Source organism: Miniopterus natalensis, chromosome X (assembly GCF_054644295.1).
Source record: "Miniopterus natalensis isolate mMinNat1 chromosome X, mMinNat1.hap1, whole genome shotgun sequence".
NCBI classification, from domain to species: domain Eukaryota; kingdom Metazoa; phylum Chordata; class Mammalia; order Chiroptera; family Miniopteridae; genus Miniopterus; species Miniopterus natalensis.
Window position 1 is genome coordinate 84,320,746 of NC_142103.1, and position 27,838 is coordinate 84,348,583.

At 37.6% G+C, this 27,838-nt stretch overlaps 1 protein-coding gene across 1 annotated transcript in view; it reads right to left on the reverse strand.

Annotated features, from left to right (window-relative positions):
• Positions 1–16,902: 16,902 nt before the first annotated feature.
• The window catches only part of CFAP47 (cilia and flagella associated protein 47), a 354,566-nt gene continuing 343,630 nt past the window's right edge, over positions 16,903–27,838 (reverse strand). Inside the window, exons 62-65 of the mRNA XM_016216827.2 lie at positions 26,843–27,014; positions 24,809–24,970; positions 20,417–20,585; positions 16,903–17,115 (exon numbers count right to left, since the gene is read on the reverse strand). Of these exons, the coding sequence (XP_016072313.2) occupies positions 16,903–17,115; positions 20,417–20,585; positions 24,809–24,970; positions 26,843–27,014 (716 nt within the window). The remainder of the gene's footprint in view (positions 17,116–20,416; positions 20,586–24,808; positions 24,971–26,842; positions 27,015–27,838) is intronic.

Sequence of the window (27,838 nt, forward strand, 5' to 3'; positions counted from 1 at the left end):
GGTGTTTTTGCAAATCCATAACCACAGATCAAGACTTCCTCTCCTTCTCTGAGGCAAGCAAGGAGTAGTACCTCTTTAAAAAAAAAAAAAGTCTTTATTGATTTCAGAGAGAGGAAAGGAGAGGGAGAGAGAGAGATAGAAATATCAATAATGAGAGAGTCATTGATTGGCTGCCTCCTTCATGTCCCCCCCAATCGTGCCCCCAACTGGGGATCGAGCCCACAACCTGGGCATGTACCCTGACTGGGAATCAAACCTCGATCTCCTGGATCATAGGTCAATGCTCAACCACTGAGTCACCCCGGCCAGGCAAGGACTAGTACCTCTTTGGGGAACAAAACAGCTACACTAGCTCTTTAAATATCAGTACAATCGGCCAGCCAGGCGTGGCTCAGCGGTTGAGCATCAGCCTAGGATCCAGGCGATCAGGGTTCGATTCCCGGTCAGGGCACATGCCCCAGCTGTGGGCTGCAGCAGATCAATGACTCTCTCATCATTGATGTTTCTACCTCTCTCTCTCCCTCTCCCTTCCGCTCTCTGAAATCAATAAAGATATATTTAAATAAATAAATAAATAAATATCAGCATAATCAGCATAAAGAACTGTAAAGAAACAAAATGGTCACAGCCAACAAGCCACCTACAAAAATATTCAAAGGAAGAATATTTCCATTTGTTTCCAGGAAGTTTTTGATTTCTTTCTTGATCTTATTGGTAACCCATTCATTGTTTAATAACATGCTGTTTAGCCTTCATGTGTCTGAATGTTTTTGAGTGTTTTTACTGTAGTTGATTTCTAATTTCATGCCATTGTGATCTGAGATGCTTAATATGATTTTAATCTTCTTGAACTTGTAGAGACTGGTTTTGTGTCCTAACATGTGGTCTATCTTTGAGAATGTCCCATGTGCACTTGAGAGGAATGTATATTCTGCAGCTTTGGGGTGAAATATACTGTAAATATCAAAATCCATGAGAAACAAGCAAAGCAGTCCTAAGAGGGAAGTTCATAGCACTACAGGCCTACCTCAAAAAACATGAAAAATTTTAAATAAACTATCTAACCCTACAACTTAAAGAATTAGAAAGCTCCCCTGTGAAGCCATCTGGACCAGGACTTTTGTTTGCTGGGAGTTTTTTTATTGCTGCTTTGATTTCATCAGTTGTTATCAGCCTATTCAGGTTTTCCGATTCTTCCTGACTCAGTTTTACATGATCTCACTCATATGTGGAATCTAATTAACGAAATAGAGTGAGGAACAAAATAGATCCAGAGACACAGAAGCATGGAACAGACTGATGAATCTCAGTGGGAAGGGGGGGTGGGTTGGTGGGTGGGGAGAGATTAATCAAAGGACTTCTATGCATATATGCATAAGCCATGGACACAGGCAATAGTGTGGTGAAGGCCTTGGGGGCAGGGCATGGATGCTGGGTAGAGGGGATCAATGTGGAATACAAAGGGGATATCTGTAATACTTTCAACAATAAAGATAAATTAAAAACACAAAAAGAATATCAGCATTTTATCATGGAAATAGTCACACTTTACAATGACATTTAAAAATTATCATTACTAAGAAAGAAGTGTGACTGATGTGTGTAACAGGAAAAAAGTACCATCCCCACAGGCAAAAAGAATGTTCAAAAAGGACAGGTGGCATAAAGCTGAAGACCACTATAAGCCTTCCCAACCACCCAAGGTGAAAGGTTCACCCAAGATATTTATTCGGTCTAGGTTTCTCCTTTGATCTATATAAAATACAATTCTCTTCTCTCATTTGTCTACTTCTTTTCGCATCTTTCCTTTCTGCTCTTTAAGTCTGGCTAACCTTAATTACCTGCTTTTCCTACATCTATTGTGGGTTGAACCGTGTCTCCCAACAAGATATAACCTAACCAAATCCTGACCACCAATACCTGAGAATATGACCTTATTTGGAAATAGGCTCTTTTCAATTATAATCCAGTGAAGATGAGGTTATACTGGATTAGGGTAAGCCTTAACTCCTTATTTCCTTACCCTGGGGTCCTTATAAGAAGAGACAGAGACACAAAGGAAGACCATGTCATACATCTTAAGAGTCTATTTTGTCTTGAAGTCTATTTTGTCTGGAATTAATAAAGCCATTCCAACTTGCTCTTGGCTACTGTTGATATATCATCTCTTTTATCATTTTACTTTCAACCAAGTTGCATCTTTGTATCTAAAATGGGTGTCTTCTAGACAACATATAGTTGGATCTTATTTTGTGTTTTTTAAAAATCTTTCAATTATGCCATGTCTTCTTTTTCATTGGAGTGTTTTTGTTTAATCCCTCTTCATCTAATGTAGCTGCAAGCAAGGTAGTATGTATGTCTGCCAACTTGCTATTTCTTTTCTACATGTAACTAACTTTTATTCCTTTATTCTTCCATTACTGCTTTCCTTTTTGTTACATTGCATATCATTTTAATTCCCTTGGTTGTTTATACCTTAAAGCATTTTTCGTTATTATTGGTTTCCCTGGTGGTTATAATTAGAATATAAACTATACTATCTGGTTTGGATTAATATTAACTTAATTCCAATAGCATATAGAAAATCTGTTCAAATATAGTTATGCCCCACCCTTTATACTGTGTCATTCCAATTACCTTTTCCTACATTGTAAGCCCATCAACACAATCTATATCTACAATGTTATTAATGGTGAAAGAATGTATGCTGTCCCACTAATCATGGAAGAAGCAAACAACCATTCTTGCCATTTCTTTTCAACATTATACTAGTGGTGCTATCAAATACAATAAGGCGAGAAGTATTATCTATCTGCATATGGCACAACTGCCTAGCTAGAGAATTATAAAAAGACAGGAAAAAATAATTAGAATTAATTGAATTTAGCAAAAATCACAATATATGAGGTAAATTTTAAAAAAACTCAGTGTATTATTATGAGCCATGAAACCAAAATTAGAAATAGCTTCAAAATACAAAATAACTTTAACAAAACATAAGCAAGAGACATAACGTGATCATGGATAGAAAGACTCAGTACTGCTAGGATGTCCAGGCTCCACAAATCCACCTGCAGATTTAACACAACCATAATGAAAATATCAGCAGTATATTTTGTACATATGTACAAGCTTGTTCTAAAATTATATGGAATTGTAAAATATCTAGAAGAGCCAAGACAATTACACAAAAATGAAAAAAGTCAATCTATATGATCTCATTCAAAACCTAGTATAAATCTACAGTAATAAGACAGTATGATATTGACATAAAGTAGACACATAGATCAATACAACAGAATACACACTCCAGAGATACATCCACACATATGTAATCAGTTAATTCCAACCAACAGGTCAACCTACTTCACTGGGAGAAGGATAATCTTTTGACAAACGGTGCTAGAAGATTTGGATACCTGGAAGGGAAAAATTACATCTTAACTCATCATACTGTTACTAGACAAGGACCTTGCCCTGACTGGGTCTGTCGAGTGCCAGCCGGTAGTGGGTGGGTTCTTTTTACTTTGTGCAGGAAAGATTTCATAACACAAGTCCACGTGATTTTGAGAGGACGTTTATTAAAGCCGGGACAGTGAACCAAGGAAGGGCCTAGCATAGAAGAAGCAACAGGAGAGGGCTTAGGAGGGCCTGCTTTAGCACACTGGGAAGTCAGAAACGAAGGGGCCTTGGAGACAGGTTCGGGTGGTGGGGGGTTAGCTCTGGACAAGCTGCCGCTGCCCATTGCTCCCTTGGTTGCAAGTCTTGTGGGGGCCCGTAGAGTTTAGGAGATGCATCCTGTAGAGGAAGAAGAAGAGGAAGGGGAAGGTGTAAGCGTGCTCTTGGGAGGGAGAATGGATGCAATGGGTCCTTTACGTGAGGGTTTTGAATCTCTCTCTTGCAGGTGGGAATCCTAGAAGAGGTCTCAGGGAAGGATCTCAATGGGATATTCATCAGCTTTTCCAGGTGTGTCCTTAAGGGTTGTGGTCTCCACTGATTGGCCAGTGCCAGGGCAGCTGGTCCTGGCATCATCCACTTGGTTTTGCTTCTTTTCTGGGCCTGGAGCTGGAATACAACTGAGGTCTAGATGCTTTCTCTAGGGAGGTGACCTTCTGTATCTGGCTGTAAATTGCTAGGACAGTTTGTTCAGCCCTCTATCTCAGTTTTCCCATTCTATTTGCCAAGGAATTTTCCTAGCTTCTTATTCTCCTGCCTCAATATGATACCAAAAAAAGAGAAAAAAAGTAATTCAACATAAAAGCTAAAACTATAACATTTTTTTAGGAAAAAAGGGAAGAATAAAACCTCTGTGATCTTGAGATAGCTTTATGACCTTAAGATATCTATATAGGATACAAAAAGCACAAACCATCAAATTAAAAAAAAACTAAACTGCATCAAAATTGAAAACTTATGTTCATTAATGAAGAGTATTAAGAAAACTAATAGGTAAAGCTGTACCGTGGGGGAAAATATTCCCAAAGCACTCATTTGACAAAGGACTAGTATCCTGAAATTAAATATTTACTTATTATCTATATTATCAATTAATATAAATGCATAATAAACATATGTGTACAATTTACAATTCAATCATGAAAAGACAAAAGACACCAAATTTGGGAGGAAATTTAAAGAGATGCTTCAAAAAAGAACATAGGGAAGGCCAACAAGCACATGTGAAGGTGACAAACATCGTTAGTCATCAGGGAAATGCAAATTAAGACCACTATGTGCTACCTGTACATATGTCCCAGAGGACAAAGCCTTAGTGTGGACTTGGGGCAATTGGAACTCTCATGCTTTGCTAGAGGAAACCACTTTGGATAATAATTTGGCAATTTCTTATAAAACTAAAAATATACAATCATAAGACCCAGCCATTCCACTTCCAGTTATTTATACAAAAAAAATGAAAGCATGTGTCCATATAAAATCTCGAACATAAATATCCTTAGCACCTCTATTCTTAATATCTAAAATCTGGAAACAATTCATATGTGAATGAACGGATAAATGGATAAATAGACTATGTTATATTCATATAATGAAAAAGTACTCAACATGGATGGGTTTCAAAAACAGATTTATCAAAAGCCAGACACACACACACACACACACACACACACACACACACACACACAAACTCGGACTATCTTATATCATTTATATATGTCTTTAGGAAGGGAAAAATTAATCTATAGCTTAAAAAAAATCAGAACAGATATTATCTGGGTCAGGAGATGGGAAGGACTGACTGAGTGGGTAAACTTTCTGGGATAACGGAAAAATTCTATATTTTGATTACAGTGCTAGTCAAAATGATATATAAATCTTTTGAAATGCCTTAAACTGTACCCTTAAATGGGTGCATATATGGTATGTGAATTTTACTTTAATAAAGTTTATTTTGTAAAATAATCTAATTGAAGAGAATAACCATTTAGATACAGTAATATTCATTTCAACATCACTTTCAAAAGTAAAAATGTTTGAAAATAGCGATGTGTTCTATTTGTTTGCTGGGGCTGCTATAACAAACTACTACAAACTCAGTGGCTCAGTCAACAGAAACTTATTGTGTCACAGTTCTGGAAGCTAGAAGTCAGATCAAGGTATCAGCAGGTATCTGAAAGCCCTAGGAAGGATCTATACCAGGCTTCTCTCTTAGCTTCTGCTACTTCCTGGCTTGTGGCAGCCTAACTCCAATCTCCCCACAGTCTTCTCCCTGTGTGCATGCTTGTCTGTCTTCACATGGTTTTCTTTTTATAAGGACACTTGTCATGTTGGATTAGGGGCCTACCTTACCCCGATATGACCTCATCTTAACTAGTTACATCTGCAATAACCATACTTCCAAATACGGTCACAGTTTGAGGTACTGGGGGTGAGAATCTCAAAATATGAACTTTTTGTGGGGGATGCAATTCAAACCATAATGCTTTTAAAATGGTGGTGCACCTATAAATCAGAATAGTATTCAGCTTTTACAAATCATATTCCCAATATAATTAAGGACATTGCAAAATACTACATTGTGTTGTTAAATGAGTAAAATCAGCTTGATACATACATTTATATATATATAAGTATATATATAGATATATAGATATATGAATACATATGATATATGTGTATGATTATTTTTATAAGTATGATTCTGTGCATAAGATAGTCACAATATTTTGTCATATTTGTGGTGGTACAATTAGAAATTTCTTGAATGGTAAGCTAACTATACCCTACGGATGGACTTTCTGAGTCCTTCATTTACCACAACTTCACATGGAATAACAAAAGCTAATTACTTTAGGTGACAGTTGGAAGCTCTACTACCATGCAGAGATAGTCTGTATCAACAGGCTCATTGTATCACTTGAAAGATGTTCTCCCAAATGTCTCTAGTTGTTAGGAGAATAGAAACATCTAATTTCCGACAGAGCACATCAACTGGTGGATGATTGGTTCACTGAGTGAGTCTAAAACTTCAGATCCTGTAAACGAGTCGTCAAATTCCCTTAAAAACCAATTTAAACTAGCTATCTTTTATTCATAATATTATTTCCACATAGACCAAAGAGTAGCCAAGTTTGACAGGAAAGCAGCAACTGAGACAGAAAACATTGAAAAGTAAAACTCTCTGAGCATAACAATAGCAATGATTTGCTCTTAAATGTACTTGAGACATTTCACATTCATACTGTGAAGTATGGGAAGAAACTAAAAAAATGGAAAACTCTAAGGTATAATTATATGCACTGGTATTTTGAGTTTTGTTGGGGTAACTGAGAACAGACCAGGCTAAGAGAGACTTAGGTATGCAATGCAAGACCTATCGCTATCCCGACAGCCCCTTTTCCAGAAACAACTCTAGAATTCACATGGAACCACGAAAGACCCCGGGTAGCCAAACCAATCACACTCCTGATTTCTATTTGTATTGCAAAGCTACAGTAATAAAACCAGGATGGCACCAGCATAAAGATAGACACATAAACCAGTGGAACAGAAACAGACAGCCCAGAAATCAACCCATGAATATACAATCGAGTGACCTTCGAAAAGTGCCAAAAATCCACACTAGGGAAAGACCAGTGTGCTCAACAAATGGTGATGGGGAAATTGGGTGTCTACATACAAATGAATAACATTGGATCCTTATCTCGCACCACACACGAAAATCAACTCAAAATGGATTAAAGAGCCCCGGTCAGTGTGGCTCAGTGGTAGAGCACCGGCCCACAGCCTGAAGGGTCTCGGGTTGGGTTACCCATCAAGGGCATGTGCCTGGGTTGCAGGTTCATTCCCTGGTCCCAGTCCAGGGGGGTGCAGAGGGCAACCAATCGATGTGTCTCTCTCACAAGGATGTTTCTCTCTCTCTCTCTCTCTCCCCCTCCCTCCCACTCTCTAAAAATCAGTGGAAAAAATATCCTCTGTGTGAGGATTAACAAACAAAAAGAAATGAATTAATGAATTAAAAATTTAATGGAAGATGTGAAACTGCAAAAGTCTTAGGGGAAAAACACTGGCAGAAACATTTATGACATTGATCTTCACGGTGATTTCATGGATATGACACTAAAAGCACTGGCAGCAAAAGATGAAACAGACAAGTCAGACTATATAAAATTTATAGCCTTCTGGATATCAAATGAAATAACAGAATAAAAAGGCAACTTAAGAAATTGGAGAAAATGTTTTTAAACATATATATGACAGTTAATTTCCAAAATATAAAAGGAACTCCTGCAACTCAATACCGAAACCTAGTAGCCTGATTTTAAAAATGGCCTAAGGACCCGAATAGACATTTTCTCCAAAGAAGACACACAAATGGCCAACCCCATATATGAAAAGATGCTTGACCTCCCTATGATTAGGAAAATGCAAATCAAAACCACATGAGATATCATCTCACACATGTTAGGATGGCTATTATAAAAACAAACAAACACAAAAGACAACCAATGTCGGCAAAGTTGTGGATAAATTGGAACCCTTTTACACTGTTGATGGGAATGCAAAATCATGCAGTTACTATTGAAAGCAGTATGGAGGGCCCTCAAAAACTTAAAAATAGAACAATCATATTATCCAGCCATCCTATTTCTGTGTATTTATCCATAGAAAAATTGAAATCAGGGTCTCAAAGAGGTATTAGTACTCCCACGTTCACTGCAGTATTATTCACAATAAGCAAAATCTGGGAACAACCTAAATTTCCATCCAGATTCATGGATAAAGAAAATGTGGTATATTCAAACAATAGGATATCGATGAGCCTTAAAAAAGAAGGAAATTCTGCCATTAGTGACAACATGGATGAACCTCAGGGACATTATTATGCTGAGTGAAAGAAGCCAGACACAGAAAGACAAATGCTCAGATTCCATCTGAAATATCGAAAGTAGCCAAACTTATGGAAGTAAACAACAGAATTGTGGTTTTCAGGGGCTGAAAGGAGGGGTACATGGGGGGTTGCTAATAAACACATACGATTTCAGTCCTACGAGGGACTCTGTAGAGGTCTGCTGTACAATATTGTCCCTCTAGATTCCAGTACTGTATTGTACCCTTGAAAATGTGTTCGGTGTTCTTTACTTTTTACTCATGCTAAATGGCAAATGTTCTAACCACAAGAAAATTAATAGTAATAAAAAAAAAACACACAAAAAAAACACCTTGCTGGTACCTCCATATTGACCTTCCAGACTGCAAAACAGTGAGAAAATAAATGTCTGTTGTATTTTATGGCAGCCCGAATAGACTCATACACCAGGGAACTCACGGCCACGTTGCTCAAGTCCCAAGGTCCCTGTCATCTGTCTCACTGCCTTTCGGAGTCTTCCTATGCTTGTCGTTGCGGTAGGTTCAGGGCTTTTCATCGCAGGACTGAAGACCTAGAAGAAAAGGGGCTTTCATTTTAGGCTGGACCTGGAAGGCTCCTGCTCTGTCCTTTGAATGCAAACAATCGAAGGTCCCCAGGCAGGAGTGTGGGATGGCTACGTTTTGTAAAAACCGTTCCAGTTTACAAGGATCAAGTGAAATAGGCTTATATCAGATACGTGTCGGGATCAGGAACATTTTTGTGTGTGACCCTCTTCTTTAGATCACTGTACCCTCAGCATGCTGGGAATAAAATATGCAACCGAGTCAGTCCCTTTACTGTTCTCTCTTCTAATTTACTCTCTAAACAAGAGTACAAGCCTACAGGCCCTGACCAGCTTAAACACCTAGACTTGTTTCTTCTTTGCTAGTTCCTGCACCCATGGGGATTTTAATTTGCTTTAAGGCACGAGTCAACACCGGTCTGTGCCTCTGTTATAAATCTCCATAGCTGCGGCTTTGCAAGCCTTACGTTTGGCTCCCTGCACAGCTTACTTCTAGCCCACTGCTGTCCATATCTGCAGGTATTAAATAATATATTTTTAAGTTAAGTATCTTGTTTATCCATAAGACACTTTAAATCTATAAATAACAGACCACTGTGGGATAGAAGGTACTGCCTGTGGATTGTTGTGGAGAACTGACCCTTTTTCTCAGGCCTGGATATGACATTCCCTGAACCCAGAGGTCCCAGCCACTTGACACTTTCCTGGTGTCCATGAAATTGTTCTTTAATAGTGATCGAAAGGGGCAAGCGGCCACTGTGAGAGTCACCCTGGTGGCTCACAGGCCCCAGAGGTATTATCAGCACCTGTGGGTCGCAAGGCCTGCCTCCTCATAGCTCCTCACATCTAAGAAAATGAGCTCCTGGCTTCTCCTTCTGCTTCCAAATGGGGCCTTTGCTTACACCCTTCTATGTCCAAAATGCCTTATTGTCATTACTATTGTTTTCACATGCTCAGTCTCAGTGGTAACATCCTGGCAATGAATGGTGGCACTTCAGAGAAATGACTATTAATGCTAGACACCCCCCCCCCCAGTTCATTTACTCTCTGTCCTCCATTAAGATGACTCAAAGTAGCCAAATTTTCATGACAGTGAATTTTTAACATCTTCTTGTGAACCGGAGGAGTATGGTTGACTTATACAAAGACCTGACAAGGTTTGGTTCTTATAAGTCCTTTCAAAACACGTTTAGATACACAATAAGCTCTTATATATAAAGTTATAATTGTTAGTTTTTAAAATGTGTTATAGAAAGTATTTGTCCCTACTCTGCATTAAATAGAATGCAGAGTTTTAAAAGTACAATAACTCCAAGTCATCTACGCTTAATAGTAATATTCAAACATCAATGTCGATTAAAATGAAAACCAGTATTGTTTCACAATACTGTCTATTTGTGAAACAATATTTACATTTTGAACTGTACTTGGAAATGAAAATGAACTCTCTTCCAGGCATACACAAAGACCCACTGATTAATAACAACTGTTTAATTGTTAGCAGCTTGCATAGTCAGGCAAGCCTCATAATTTCCCAGGCTCTGGAGAGCAGTTTCTCAGAGACCATGTTTCCCCACCCAAGTTGTCTGTATCAGAGTCACCTTCAAAGGGCAAACTAGGAAGGGTCCAGGAGGCAAGAAGATCCAGATTTCATTTGGAGATGAGGGAACTGATAATCAGGAAAGGCAAGTGGCTTGTCCAAGGCTATAAAACAAGTTGATACTGAACTAAAATTTCTCTTAACTCCCAGACTGTTAGTTCAAAACCTCAGGAGGTCCTGGGTGAAATTTGAAATGGCCCTTGCACAGAGAGGGCAAAGAGACACTGGAGGAAGAGACCACTCCAGATTGGTAGGTAGCAGATTAATAAGCAAGAGAACTTGCTTACCTGGCTTGTCTTGGAAGGCCCCAAGAGGAGCAGAACTCCACTCCCAACCACCCAGCCAACCAGTAGAGCCTTAACGTTTATGTAGAGGCCTTAATGGGTTCAGTCATGTGTACCATCCTGCTGGTTTCGATAACACATTACCCTCCCAAGGCCGAATTCTTGAAGTGGTTCCTGGGGTGGGGTAGGGTGGGGTGGGGAATGACAGGTAAAGAGCCTCTGATTGCCCAAGTCCAGATCAAGTGTCACCCAGCAGCCACATCTGCCTGATGACTTCTTCTAACACCAACCAATACTACTTTCATGACATTAATGATTTTCACATTTAGAGTTATATTGGTGGGGCCCAAGAATTTGCATTACAAACAAGTTCCCAGATAGCTGCTGACGCCCGCAGGACCCAGGAACCACTTTTTGAGAACCACCACAGCACTGCGTTGTATTTGTATGTATTATTTTAATTTTAAAGGAATTTTTTAAAAAATGTTTTATTTTGGAAAATTTTGGAAACACACAACAACAGACAGAAGTGTATAAGGCAGTGATTTTCAACTTTTTTCATCTCATGACACACATAAACTAATTACTGAAATTCTGCGATATACCAAAACATTTTTTTTTTTGCTCATCTGACACAAAAATAGGTATAATTTTTATTCATTAACATCAGATGGCTGTCGTTGTGTTGGCTGTTGTCATTTTTGAATTTGATGATCTGAGGGAAAAGAGGTCAGTGCCCCTGACTAAATAGTCAGGTATTTCAGGTTTTAAAATTCTTGTGGCTCACCTTCTGAAAACCACTGGTATAAGGAATCATCACAAATCTATAAAGCACCGAGAACAGTCCAAGAGCAAGCAAGGTCAAGGACTTAATATGATGCTTTATTATTTTTTCTGCCCTTTCTCCTGGGAGTTCTTAGGTTCCAAAATTCTAATGAAAATTATGTTTTGCATTATGGCCCTACCACTTCCAGTTTGTAGTGTTGCATGGTGTGTGCTATCTCTACAACTCTGAGAAAAGGTGGAGACCGTGGTTTATCAGCTTCCCTGAAACACTGAGGGAAATGGAGGCTCGGGTGCTTATTAAGGGACTTGCTCAGGACTCATACTGAAGTTTGACTCCAGAACTCATCTTGGCAGACATTATTATTCAATTGTTTCAATTAAAGTTAAGCTCATCTGATTTTAAGGCAAAAGCACATTACTGGCTGCACAGTCTTAGCACTTGTGGCCCAGTGTAAGATGTTTGGTGGCCCGAGCTGCTATACGAATTTAAACACCACCACCGGACTCGATGTTCATGCCAGAGTATGGGCTTCTCTTTTCAGTTTAGAATCTGAGTCTCGCTTGGACTCCATCTCTTGCTTTCAGAAATGTGCATAGTTTTTGTCACTTACGTGCCTCAGACAACTTGTGAGGCATAATGAACTATCCAGAGCTTTTTAGATGAATGCTCATTTATAGTAGCATGTGTCTCTAAATAGTTCTGTATATTATACACTCATGCATATTCATATACTTGAGTAATACATATGCATTTATGAGTCAGTGCTCAGAAAAAAGATAAAACTATGTGTGTCAAAGCAAATGCCACTGATCACGTCTCATGAAATCTTATCCTAAACACTTAACTTTCACATTGTTCTAACAGTTACCATCTTCGAGACAGAGCTGATTTAGGCAGTGTCATCATGTGCCTCTGATACTTTGTGATGGGCACTGTGCTCTGGATATTTTATGATTAACACAGAAAAGTGAACAGTTGACAGATCTCTGAGACGCCTTGGCAATTACAGTACTTTCTTACCACTGACCCGTGGCTCTGTTATGTGACTCTGGCTTCTACTCTTCAAGTTTACTAAATTGAAATAACAATACATGGTTTCAGGGAATTTGTGAAAAAGCAGCTCTTTTGATCTAAGATCTGTAAAGAAATATGAAAATATGGAATTTATGATACATTTTTATTAAGACATGATTGATATTAACATTCTGTAAGTTTGAGGTGTACCTGTTGGTTTGACACATTTACATATTGCAAAATGACATCTATAGTAGCATTAGCTAACACCTTCAGTATGTCACACAATTGTCATTTCTTTTTTTGTGTTGAGAACAATTAAGATCTAGTCTCTTAGCCCTGCTGGGAGTGGCTCAGCGGTTGAGTGTCTACCTAGGATTCAGGTGATCGGGGTTCGAATCCCGGTCAGGGCACATGCCCGGGTTGCGGCCTAAGCAGCCGATCAATGACTCTCTCATCATTGATGTCTCTCTCTCTCTCTCTCTCTCTCTCTCTCCCCCTCTCCTTTCCTTTCTCTGAAATCAATAAAGAAATATATATTTTTTAAAAATCTAGTCTCTTAGCAACTCTGAAGTTTATAACACAGTATTGTTGACTATAACCACTATGTTGTGCATTAGATCTCCAGGACTTATTTGTCAACTAGTTGCAAGTTTGTAATCTTAAACATCTCAATTTTTCTCACCCCATAGGCTCAGTTTAGGTAACCATCATTCTACTCTGTTTTCACAAGTTAATTTTTTTATATATTTCACTTATAAGTTATATACAGTATTTGCCTTTCTCTGTCTGACTTATCTCAGCATAATGCTGTGAAGGGACAACATAGATGGGCCTTGAGAGCATTATAATACATAATGTATTATTGTTTCAAAGAATGATAAATAACATGCAGACCTAGAAGAAAAGTACAGCCCCGATTTCCAAACCATACTCTAAAGGGCACTGTTTTCTACCTGGGCTGAAATTTCCCACAAAGGCACACATGGCAGGAAGGCACACAAGACACAGAGGAAATCCAGGCCACTAAGACATCTGCTGAGGCATTGAGTTTAGCTTTCGCTAAAGTTCGGCACAGTCCTCTGTGAGCAGCTGTCCCAGATACAAAATCGCACAGGGGATTAATTCCCCAGGGATGAAGCTGAAGTCACAGGTTTTGTTTGTCATCGGCAACCTCAGAATGCTTTTTCAGCGCTGCCTTTCCGATCTTTGAAATGGAGCACACCCTCATAGTCTGTAGGTAATTTTTTCACCAAAGGACATGCTTGACTATCATTTTTCTTTTGGGGAGTGTCTGTTTCTTAAATGGTTACGGTGACACATTATTAAATGAACGGGCCACATTATTAAATGTGTCACCACTCCCAATTAAAATATCCATTTTACAGGCCAGGTATTCCTCTCAGTACGGCAATGGCTGAAACAAAGTAAAATATGAAAGATTTTTCATATCAATGGACATGGTAGAGCCAGAAAATTAATTGGATTCCTTTTAGATGAATCTTATATGGGTCAGCAGATTTAATCAGAGTTACTTAAAAAGCAGTTAACATTCCATTAGTAACAACTGTGATCTGTGTCAGCAATAAGACACTCTTCAGTCATTTATTTTAGTGCAAGAAGTCACTGCAGAAAAAATGCAATTATTGAATATTTAAGAGGCAAATAAATACGGAGGCAAAGCGAGGTCATTTTTCTTATAGAATTATGGACATTATCTTTGATTCTTTGCTTCATTTAATCAAAACATTTGGCTGTTTTATTTTTGTCAGTTTATGATCAGGAAAGCTGAAATGATTTTTTTAAAAAAACAACAGTAAAGCTAACATTTTTTTTTTTTTAAAGTTCATGGCAATAATTTCAATGACACATGCTTGGAGCTATTGTACAAAGAGAATTAGAGATGCTCTTTGGGGTTTCCAAAACCCATGCTGTGGGACAGGGGCACTACCAGACATGAAGAGAAGCCTGGCCTTAAATGGTGGGGAATCGCAGAGAGGCAGCGTTGAGGCCCGTTCATGTGCAATGCCCTTCACCTTCACTGGATTGGGCTTAACTTCAGCCCCTACACTTTTAGAATTTCTCTTGGTACTGAGAGGATAGAAGCAGATAGTAGGAAAATCCCAAAGGGGTCTGTTAGTCATGCTGAGGTCGGTTTCCCATAGAACAGAGAGGTTCACAGAGCCAAGCCCCTTTGGACTTTTGAAATGAATGGATGACAAGGATGCTGGAGGAAGCTGAAAGCATCCATGTTATTTTTCTCTCTGAGTTAAGTGAATCTGAAATGAGCTTCTCCTCCTGGGAAGATGGAATAAATTTATTTATCCCCTTTCCTCACCGTAAGTACAACTAAAATCTATATCTATATACATATATCTATCTCTATGTATATCTGGATGGATGGATGGATGGATGGATGGATGGATGGATGGATGGATGGATGGATGGATATAACTCTCAATGATAGAGAGAAGAAGGCAGACCAGCTAAAGACAAGCTTGGAACTCAAGAAAGGACCAGGAAAAGGTCAGCCTAGCAGACAACTTAGACATTAACTTCTCTACTCCAGTGAGAAACCACAGAAAAAACTGTGGTCTCACACTAACCAGTTAAGGGCAAATGGAAGCCTGCGCTCTTACACTCACCCTTGCCAGGCTGTCATGAAGTGCCACAACCGCTCTCTGGAGTGGTGTCAGAGAAAGCTGAGTAGAAGGCAGGGCTTCCATACTCATCCCTGCTAAGTAGCAAGAAGGCTCTGTTCCCCACACTGCCAGAGGCACTGCATGAAAGGCTTGAATAAACGACTCACACCCTGCCCCTCCCAGCTGGGGTGGCGGAGAGACAGGACTTTCACCACCTCTCAGCCATGATGAGGACACCCTCCTTGTGCTGTCACTGGAGGCCATGTGAGGAACAAGAGCCAGGCAGTCCCAACCCTCCTGTCATAGAACTGTCATTGGAATCCCAGTGGGAAGCAGGAACTCTCACGGACCCAGCAATATTGTGCAGGCCCCCACTACTTGAGTGTCAGTGGAGAGTATCACCAAGGAAATAGGAACAGCAGAGAAATGGATGATATAAGGAGGAATCAAATAGAAATTTTAGAACTGAAAAACACAATAACTGAAATTTTAAAACCTACTGGATAGCACACAATACTCCAAATAATAGATATAAGAAATGGTGAATCCTTCCATCTTGTATGCTAATTGTACCATTAATGTTTTAAAGACTCATAAGCAAAATCAACATGAGAAATTGAATACCACTAGTAACAGAAATAGTATTGTCATTGAAGTCGCATTTTTCAGTTTTACTATAAATGTACTCCTGTACTTTAAAACTTGATTTTTAAAAAAGCCATGATACATTTATACAATGGAATACTATGCAGCTGTAAAAAAGGAGCTCTTACCCTTTGAGACAGCATGGATGGATCTGGAGAGTATTATGCTAAGTGAAATAAGCCAGGCAGAGAAAGACAAGTACCACATGATCTCACTCATATGTGGAATCTAATGAACAAAATAAATAGATTAACAAAATAGGTCCAGAGATATGAATGCATGGAACAGAATAACAGATCTCAGTGGGGTGGGGGGGGTGAAGGGACAGGAAGAGACTAACCAAAGAACATATGTGCACATATGCATAACCCATGGGCACAGACATAAGTGTGGGGAGGGCCCGGGGTAGAGCGAGGGTTAGGAGGGCAGGGACAAAATGGGGAACATCTGCAATACTGTCAACAATAATAAAAAGAGATCATGAGCTACTGCTATGAAACATTTGATCTCACATAAAGACATTTGATTTCACTTCAAGGTGAAAAAACATTAGAAAGCAAAGAGTTTTTGCGCTCACTGAGAAATCTGGGTAAATATGGTCGGTAACATTCTATCTGCCCCTTGCTTACGCATTTTTAAAAATAGCTACAGGTCTTGGCTGGGTAGTTCAGTTGGTTAGAGCACTGTCCCAGTACCCCAAAGTTGCAGGTTCGATCTCTGGTCAGGACATATACAAGAATCAACCAATGGATGCATGAATAAGTGGAACAACAAATCGATGTTTCTCTTTCTCTAAAAATCAATAAAACATCAATTTTAAAAAAATGAACCAATTCCAAAATTTGCATCCCATCCATGAATTTAGAAATTAGGTATAACATATTCAAAAAATAGGTTTACCATTAAAAAATAAAACATATAAGGCCTATTATAATTGAAATACTATTCCTCAGAAATAGTCAAAAGATGAAATAACAATCATGAAAGTATGTCCAAGTCTACTTAAGACAAAGAAATATTTTGGAGGAAACATTTTTATTTATTTATTCTTCAACATCAAAGGAGCACCCTTGATGGTAGAGGACACCCCTGTCCTTATGATGTTAATATTTTCTTTGATAAAATGGTGCTGAGTAACTGGCCTGTTGTCAAACTCCTCGTTAGTTGTGTCGATTTTGGCTTTTACATTCGTTGGTGGCATGGTGACTTGAGGTAATCCATTGACAGCATACAAATAGTACATATCTTCTGTCTGGAAACAAAGGGAGGAAGACATTTTATACAAAATATGCAAGGAGTGAGAAAACTGTAGGAAAAAGTTTACCAAATTAACACTTCTCCATTTAAGGTACAGGAAAGGTCCAAAAGTGAAACCACACAGAAAAAAGCAAGTAATTAACGTGGAAAATAAGTTCAGGAAAGCATTTTGTTGTATGCATTAAAAAGCATTCACTAAAAAGTCTCTCACAGTTGTGCCCTGTGAATGAACTAAGCATCCACCCGATGGAAGGGGGAGCAATCTTCTGGTTTGCATGAATCTGTTGCCCAGCAGAACTATAACTAATGGAAACAATATCTTGCAAGGTGAACCCATACGTGAGAACTTAAGTGTGGCTATAGAACCCATTGGTAAAATGTGTGGAGCTTCTTTTTTTAGATTATGAAAGTACATAAATTAATATGACCATTTGAAATTACTGAGGAGCATGGTGTAAAATTATTAATGACAATCATAATCTAAATCCAAGCCAGTACAATTTATACAGGGATTTATTTGAAAATCTTTCATTTCTTCTGCATTATGCACAGGACTTCAATATTAAATTAGGCAGTCTAGTATTTTCTGCGTGTTTATGTTCATGCTTAAATCCCATTGCTCTTGCAGAATTTCCTGATGCTATCTGCGTTCATCTAGGACGTCGTCCTTGCAGTAAGATTTGTACCATGTGTGGTAAGAAAATGAGTACTGAGAAAGTGAGTACTGTGGTAACGTTAGGGTTTAACGTCTATCAAAGAAAGTTAAATGCGGGCATTGCTTGCACTTCTGGAATGGCCCTATTTTAATCATAACTGGCCCTTCTATCTAGTGTTCATGGTAATTATGTATTCAGAATCAATGAGTCAAAAGTGGAACTAAGAGCCCAATATAACAATTGAGTTGAATAACATTTTATTTCACATAAGGATGTTCGATTTGAAAAACAAAGCTACACTCTGCTGATTGTGCATATGTCATTGTAAATCTTTATATTGCAAGGGACCCACTTCATGAGGACACGTCGGAAGGCCACATCAAGAGGCCTGCACGGCCCTGGCCGGGTGGCTCGGTTGCTCGGAGCATCATCCCGTACACCCAAGGTTGTGGGTTCGATTCCTGGTCAGGGCACATACCCAGGTTGCAGGGCTCCCTGGTTGGGGCGCGTATGGGAGGCAGCCCATCGATGTTTGTTCCTCTCTCTCGGCCCCCCTTCCTCTCTCTCTCAAATCCCTATGCGTAGTTCCCATTTATACCCACTAAGTTTCAGACAGGAGTGGACACCCCTTTATGTAGCTCACTCAGGTGTACCCACTGTGTTGGTCATTAGTGCAGGTCTCTTTTTTTTTTTTATCCTTACCTGAAGATGGTTATGATTTTTGTCTTTTAGAGAGTAATAGAAAACATGTGCAGATAGCAGGATGTCTGGGATTTTCTTCAAAATAATATGGAAGGTGGGGAAGCGGTGGGAATATACTTAAAACACAATTGGCCAGGAGTTGCTAAGTGTTCATACTGGATGGTAAGTGCATGAAGATGAATTATTCTATTTCTACACATATTTGGAGTTTTCCATAATAAAAAGAGTATCAACAAAATAGTGATTTCTTACACGTTTCCATTTCAATTTCTCCCACTTAGGTTTTATCAAACTGTACCACTTCATGACTAAATGAAAATGTCATATTCTTAGCTGATGCCACATGCCAACTTATCCTCTCACAAAAACCTTTCCGTTCCACTGCCAGTGATTGAATTGTCAAATCGACACAGGGAAACCAGGCACAGATTTGGTTGGCAAAGTCTCCTAAGCACTTAATTTCAGAAATGTCCACTGGACACTAGATAAAGTGAACACCATTTTAATTTGGAAATCTCCTTTTAAAGATGTCCTTTAATCCCCTTAGATTAAAAGTATGCCCTTATTTCTTGCAAATTAGGTACACCAACATGATCATTTCGAATCAAGTATCAATGCAGCAAAGGGCTGTGTGGAGCAAGAATCTAGAGGCTTTATATGATTACCTGGGCTGCAAGAACTCTCAGAAAGATGACAAATATAAATACTTTTCTCAGGAAATACTCAACATTATTCTTCTCTCTGTTCATTAAAGCAGTAACAACACATTTTTTCTGCCCACGGCACTGCCTAATTAGTGTCTTATTTGGAAGTCTAGCGATCACTTTGGTATCAAAAGTTCTATGATGAAACATGACTACATGTCCTTTGTGCCTGTGCTATTGAAACAGTGGCATTTTTTTAAATAAATAATTTGAAAGTTGTCTTTAGCCTAAATGTTCTTAGTAAAATATATGTGTAAAATTTTATGGAGAAATTTTGCTTCCTGGGTAAATTTTCAAAATCGTGTTTATGTTAACTCTGTTTTTAAATTTTATCTTAATTGCTGAAAGTATTACAGATGTCCCCCTTTTCCTTGCCACTGACTCCCTCCACCCCGCAACCCCCTCCAGGCCTTCCCCATACTATTGTCTGAGTCCATGGGTTATGCAGATATGTTCTTTGGTTAATGTCTTCCCACCCCACTCCCCCTTTCCCTCTGAGATCCCTCAGTCTGTTCCATGCTTCCATGTCTCTGGATCTATTTTGTTCATCAGTTTATTTTGTTTTTTAGATTCCACATATGAGTGAGATCATGTGATACTTGTCTTTCTCTGACTGGCTTATTTCACTTAGCATAATACTCTCCAGGTCCCTCCATGCTGTCCCAAAGGATAAGATATCTTTGTTTTTTACAGCTGCATTGTATTCCATTATGTTAACTCTTAATGAAATTATCACTTTAGTCGACTTTTATATTAATGAACCATTTTAAATTGTGTTTTTTCAATTCAAAATAAATTTCACCTTCTATTTAATTTTCCTCATTTTAGACTTTAACATTTTGACAATACCTTATACCTTAATTAAAGGTTCTAAAAAATCTCTATCTCAAATCACCTAAAGTCCTTGAATAGGTTATTATAGAAAATATTATGTTATTATACAAATAATTTTTCAGTCATTATTTGTCTCTTCCATGTTTACTTAATATGGAAGGAAAATAATTTCTTACTTCCCACTGGTGATGACAACTTTTTTATTATAGTACATAATTTAAAGTTCTTTACTGGACAAAAGGATATTCAAATAAGACAGAGCAGTTGAAATATGTTGACTTTTGCAAGATAATGTTGCTACTCTTTATCTGTGATCATTGGATATAACCTTTCCTCCCTAGATCACTTAATGCCTTTAGGGACATCAAACATCCTTGAGTATTGCTTTTATAGAACTCACCTGTATTACTAATTTTGCTTTGTATTTTCTACCATACATTTGGGGTTTAAAACCCACCATGAGGGTAATGCCATTACTGTCAAAAGGAGGAATTTCTCCAGACTGAGGTTTTACGAAAAACTCAGGATCACTCTCAGGTAGGAAGTATGCAATGAATGGATCAGCATATCTGAAACAAAAATATAAATATCATCTTTAAATTTTATCCTTACCCCATTCTCGTTGTGAGAACCTGATGCACAGAGCTTACATCCTGCTGTGCTGGACTACAGTGGAACACCCAGGCTGCCGTGCAGCTGAGTCTGATACTTGTAAGCTGATGGAATGCTCACAGAGTAACAGCGAGGAGGCATTTGAAAAATTACTGAAGAGTGTCATTCTTCCCAGGATGACAAAATGAAATCTTAAAGATGTTTTTCAATCACATCTTATATGTATAGTGTACAAAGAAAAAATGTTTTTCCTATAAAAATTGGAATAACCCAATGTCCTAAATGAAAATTCAGTCATTTGTAAAGAAATGCATATTTGAAATGCTTGATCTCAACAACTATTGTAAAGCCACTGTTTTTACTACTATCCCAACGTGATATTTGCTCCCTCTCGTTTTCCACTTGTGAAGTGAGATGACAGTAGGTTACAGGCTCATTAAAGATATCTGGGCCTGAAGATGGGTTGCTATGATCTGAAGTGAAGTGAGTGACATTTAAGATTAGAGTGGCCATCTTCCTGTCAAGGGTGATTACATTTATGATGAAGGCAGTGAACGAAGTTGAGGAATTCTTGGTAGAATAAAGCAGGAGAGAGGCACAGTGCATGGGAGGTTGTGAGAAATTTAAAATCCAAACTGACAGGGGAGATGCAGGTACAAGGTAAAGAACAGTTTCCTAGAACAGATCTACCAGTGAAACATAGAAGATATGGAAGGTTCAGGTTGGGGCTTACTCATCCATTCAGCAAATGTGTACTGAGTATCATGACAGAAGTTTAAAAAGTGGACTTTGGGTATGGATGGCCTAGAATGAAATCCTAGCTCTATCTACGTGCACGACTTTAGGCAATTTACTTAGCCTTTCTGTACCTCAGTTTTTGTATCTGTTAAATGAAGTTAATTCCATAAAGCCATTAAATCAGTGCCTGACACGTGGAAAGAGCTCTATAAGGCTTAATCAAAACTGATATAGTCATCATTATGATTGTTGTCGTTTTGAAACATTTTATTACCAGTGCTAGGCATTGATGGATAATCCAATTCTGAACAAAGTCCAGTACTGGAAATACAAAAGACAGAGGAGATATCAGAAAGAAATGAAACCTATATATTGGCTGAGAAGATAAGGTGCGTGCTTTAAAAGAAAAACAACAATTACTGGTTTACATAATGCTATAGGAGTTTAAGGTCTGACTGGTCAAGTAAAATTTTATTGTGATGAGAAGAACAACGAGTAGAATTCAGAAGGTTGGAGAGGTGATGTGAAGGGCATTTAGAAGCAGAAAGAAAATGAAGACAAGTGAGAAAGAGTAATGGATAAGACAGGCTCTGATAATAGTCACTTTTTCCCATAAGACTGAAAAAGATGATCTATTTTAGACAGCAAAGACAGAAAATGTGGAAGGTTTGAGTGAGCTAGGACCATGAACTGCATATACAATTTAGATGCCACCTTGGCTAAGAAACACAGAACTATCAAATGCTTTTGACAAGGGAAGTTATATGCATGTTAATAACATTGTTTTAAGGAAATTGGTTTTACAACAGTGTATAAAATGGATTGGAAGGAAAGAAACTACATAAAGAATTAGGAGTAGCAAATGGTAAAAACATTGTTTATAATTGAAAAATATAATTTGGGGGTCTTATTCCAAATGTGTTTTTTCCCCACAATATTGCATTTGAGCAAATTATTGGTTATGAGGAAATCAGATGAAACTATTCCACCAACCCTGGGAAACTTTTTGAATGCATTAAATAAATTTACATGTAAACCAAAATATCTAATAATGAAACATCTTTGGAAGTTGTAAATAAGACTACAATGGATTCAAGACGGCTAAGTGAAACCCAGTCTTATCCAATGCAAGAGCTCCAAATACAACAGGTGAATATACATTTATGTGTCCACCATTCATTTCAAACTAAGTACATAAAATGCATCCAGTCATGCCTGGTACCTTTGTGAAGTTAATTTTTGTGGTACATACAAGGACTAGCATGAACCACCATGAAACACAGTTGGAGGACTGAAACTCCTTGACTTTAAGAATTACTGTAAAGTTACAGCAATTAAGACAGCTTGGTATTGGTGAAAGAATAAATAAATAGAGCATGGAACTTAAGAGACTCCACATATAGTCATAAATATAGTCTACTTATCTTGGAAAAAGGAGCAAAGGCCATACAATGGAGCAAAGACGGCCTCTTCAACAAATGCTGCTGGAACAACTGGACAGACTCATGCAAAAATATTAATCTAGACACAACCTTACGCCCTTCTCAAAAACTAAGTCAAAATGGATAGTAAACCTAAATGTAAAACACAAAACTATACAACTCCTAGAAGTTACCATAAGAGAAAATCAAGATGACTCTGGGTATGGTGATGTCTTATTAGATACAACAGTGAAGACATGATTCATGAAAGAAAGAATCAAGACTCTGTGAAAGACAATGTCAAGGGAATTAGAAGATACCCACAGACTGGGAGAAAATGTTTACGGAAGACACACCTGATAAAAGACTTATATAAAATATACAAAGAACTCTTAAAATTCAACAATGAAGAAACAAGCAGCCCATTTTAAAAATGGGCCAAGGACCTTATCTACACCTCAGCAAGGAAGATATGCATACAGCAGGTAAGCATTTGAAAAGATGCATCCCATCATATGTCATCAGGAAAATGTAAACTAAAACTACAATGAGACACCACTACACTTCTAGTAGAGTAGCCAAAATCCAGAACACTGGCATCATCAAATGCTTGTGAGGATGTGGACTAACAGGAACACTCATTCGTTGTTGGTGGGAGTGTAAAGTGGTACAGCCACTTTGCAAGACAATTTGGTGATTCCTTACGCAACTAAATACGCTCTTACCATAGAATCCATAGGATCCAGCAATTGTGCTGCTTGGTATTTACCCCAAAGAATTGAAAACTTTATATCCACACTAAAACCTGCACCCAGATGCTTATATCAGCTTTTTTCATAACTGCCCAAAACTTGGAAGCAACCGAGATGTCCGTTAGTAGGTGAATGGATAGATAAACTGTGGTACAACCAGGCAGTGGAATATTATTCAGTGCTAAAAAGAAATGAGCTATCAAGACATGGATAAACCTCAAATGCATATTACCAAGTAAAAGAAGCAAATCTGCAAAGTCCTTATACTGTATGATTCCAATTATATGACATTCTGGAAAAGGCAGAACCACATTGAAAATAGAAAGATTAGTGGTTGCCAAGGGTGGGAGAGAGATGAACAGGGAGAATACAGGGGACTTTTAGGGCAGTGAGAATACTCTGTGTGACACAATCATGAATATGTCATCATGCTTTTGTGCAAACCCATGGAATGTTCAACACTAAGAGCGAACCCTAAGGTGAACTATAAACTTTGGGTGATTATGATGTGTCAGTGCAGGTTCATCCTTGTTAAAAAAATGTACCATTCTGGCCAGTGATGTTGATAATGGAGGAGACTGACTATCTCTGCGTGTGTCGGGCAGGGGGTGTCAGAAAAATCTCTGTGCCTTCCTGTGAATTTTGTTGTAAACCTAAAATTGCTTTTAAAAAAGTTTTGAAACAGACATACTTAGTGACTTTATTTATATGAAATATCCAGAGAAGGCAACATTATAGAAACAGAGAGCAAATCACTGCTTTCCTGAAACTGTGCGTGAGAGTGGCTGTGATTGCAAAGGGGCTTGAGGGCAATTTGGGAGGGGAGGTGGGAGTGTAATAAACCTGGAATGTGGTTATGATAGAAAATTCTATAAATTTTCAAAAAAATTACTGAAAGGTACACTTACCAATGGGTGAGTTTTATGGTATGTACATTATACCTCAACCCATTAAAATTTACTGGAAAACATTCCATTTATCTTTGAAAAATACATTAAAACACCATTTGAAAAACAAATAGAAACATTATCTTAAATTTCAATATCTAATTATTTACTTTTGCTTCTTGTTTTTTGTTCTTCACCTTGTAGACCCTATTTTCAAATAAAAATTAGGAAATATATAAAGCTTTGAGTCAGAAGCAATACTGCTCTGGCTTAACCAGCAAAAGATGACATAAGAGAATTTTTCATCTTAAATTTTGTTTCCCAGTTCAGCATAAATTACATTCACAACGCCAGTTACATACTCTGGCTTGATATACAGTACCTTTTCCGACCAGACAGCCAGAAATCAGTAATAGCTTCCTTAAATAAGCCACTCCCTTCAATATCAATGACATCATCCACATCGGGCTCAGTAGCAACCAACGTTATGGGAAAGTTCCAGATCCCATCTGTTATGCACTCTATTTTCAGTGTAATTTGGGACCTGGAATAGAAAAAGAGATTAGAAAGGATACTACAGGAAAACAAGCAAAGAGAGTACAATACAGCAGGTCAATATCTAAGGGTCAAAATGTAAGCAAACACTGTGGTTTCAGTAAAAACACTGTGACTTTTTTTTAACCTGTGTTAAATTAGAATCATGACAATAATAACTACCGACCTCTTAAGTATTTGTATTAAACCCTTGGTCATTATTTTTATTATGTATAACACCATTCTGTGAAAGGATGGATGCTAAAAATTACATGAAAATTTTGTTTTCCTTTTTACCTTGCCAACAAGGAAGACAAGAACTGAATTTCATACTTATTTTAATTATCCAGGTAAAGCACGGTTTGGGTACAGTTATTTTTTGTTCTTGTTTTTCACAGTTTAGGGCTATTGGTTTTACTTTAGTTTTTCTCATTTAACTGTGTGTCTTGCAGTGAACCATCTCAAATATATGTGGAAGAAGGAATGATAAAAGTAAATGAACTTATAAAAATATGCACAAAATAGTATTATTAAACTACGTCAGAACATGACACAACATGCACAAAAATTTATGCATCACGCATACAAGTTGTCCTAAATAAGTTTCTCAAATATTCACCAAGAAGCTCTAAATCCACAAAATGTTAAATGAGTATAAATTCATATCGGCTCTGTTCATATTCACTAATGATAACATTTTCCCCTTCTGGTGTTGCTGGTAATTTCCGTATCACTAAATTAACACACTACAAAGCTAAGTGTGTAAGACTACTGACAAATAAACATAGAAAACTATGAAAATTAAAGAGAAGATAAGAGAGCATAATGTCAGTGTTTCGAGTGTACTTTCTTCTTGCAGCTTGATTTTATTACTGCTTCCTGAAGAGAAACCTGGTATCTTTTAGTTATTGGCCTGAATATTGAAAACCACTTCAAATACATGCCTGGTTACATCAGATCCATAGCTAAGCTATAGAAATGATTAAAGGCACAAGTAATACTTTCAATTGTTTTTTTCTTTGCCAGACTGTATTTTGTACTTTGTGCATATTGTGGTTCTGATCAGTATCACTGCATCAAGATATAAATAAAGCACAATTTCAGATGTGACCTGACATATAGTATTTGCAGGTGCTAAGTATTAGTTGCTTAAAAAGTAAATATAAAGACCCTGGATGGGGCTTCCCAGTGGACAGACATTTAACGCTTGCTATTCTAACAAATTCCAATATAATCTTCTTAAACCTTACTAAAGTATGTGCAGAGTTATGGTTTTAGGTGGTAAAAAAGGGGAATGACAGCAATTATAAAGTGGAAAGAACATAGTTTAGGATTTTCATCATTTGAACTGGTTCTGAGAAATATCAAGAAACATCATGTACAGTGCCAAGCCAGGATTTCTTTTTGTTTTCATTTAAACATTTTATTATTAAAGTATAGTCGGCTTACACTATTAGATCAGTTTCAGGTGTACAACATTTCTGATTCGACATTTAGATACCTTACAATGTGAGCGCCACATTTAGTAACCACCTGTCACCATGCAAAGCTATCACAATATTATTGACTATATTCCCTTTTCCCTTCTTCATATTACAAAGCAGACTGTTCTCTTTTGTTAATATTATACCCTAATGACCTTAGGGAGGTCACAATTAGGGAAGGATATCTTAGATTTCTAATCATTTGGACTCTATTTTCTCATCAGACACTTTTCATAGCTTGATAGCTAGAAAAATAACCTAGCTCAAAATATTTACGTTAACAGCATCAAAGAAGTAATGCAACCCAAATATAGAAAAATGGAAAGAAAAATAAACATTATTTAGTTTAAAAGAGTAGTAATATTGTTTAAAGAAAAAAGGGGTAAAGGAAGGTTTACTTCAATGGTTTCTTTGGTGAAAATATCAGATTGAAGTCCAATGTTATCATTTGAGCCTTGATATTATAAGATCTCTTCATCGCATATATAGCCACGGAGGGCTGCAATTCAGACCTCATATCTTCAGATTCATATAGAATTTCATACTCAAATTCACGTTTTATAGGTATACCTAGGAAAATCAAGATTAAAGTGCATTTCATTTCAATTAAATATTTATAGATTGGACATCAGTTACATGTCAACACTAATCATGCGCAGGCATTTAGAGGCAGGGAGAGGGTAGATGTTATTTAGCTTTGTGTTCATATGCCTAGTATATTACCCGGTGCATAATAGTAAACAGTGTGTTTTTGTTAAAAGGTAAATAAATAAATGAATGAATATAGAAAATAATCGCCAAAGATAATTCCCACCATCTTTAAATCTTTAAAATTCAGATCTATAAAACAAGAAATAGCCAAATGGAAATGAATAATAAATATTTACTGTAAAATACAAATAATATGACACGCTCTATATAATAAATGTAGTATAAGCCTATAGATATAATTTATAAAGAAAGATTTGAATTAAGTTTCAATAAAATTAAAACAGTATCCCAATGTATTAGGGCAGGAGTTTCAAGTTCTGGTTTATTTTGCTAAAAGAGAAAGTTCTTCATGTTTTAGTCTTGGGGTATTACAGACAATATGTTTAACTGTATTTTCTTAACTAGTAGGTTACCAGAGGAAAGTTACAGGAGGGTTTTGTTATATACATGTGAAAAATATTTTAAAGCCAGGACTGGCACATAGAAGAGAAGCACAAATATCTATTATATTTATTCCCCAAATGCATGTAAGGAGCTCCAATTCCAAATCAGGGAGTTTGTTGCATGTGGGTCATGGAAGAAAGGTCAGAGAACCATGACTTGACCTGGTCAACAGCCGAGCTAATTTCTAGTCTATCTCTAGTGTATAAGGTAAATGTGATCCTTGGGTACACAAAAGTGAT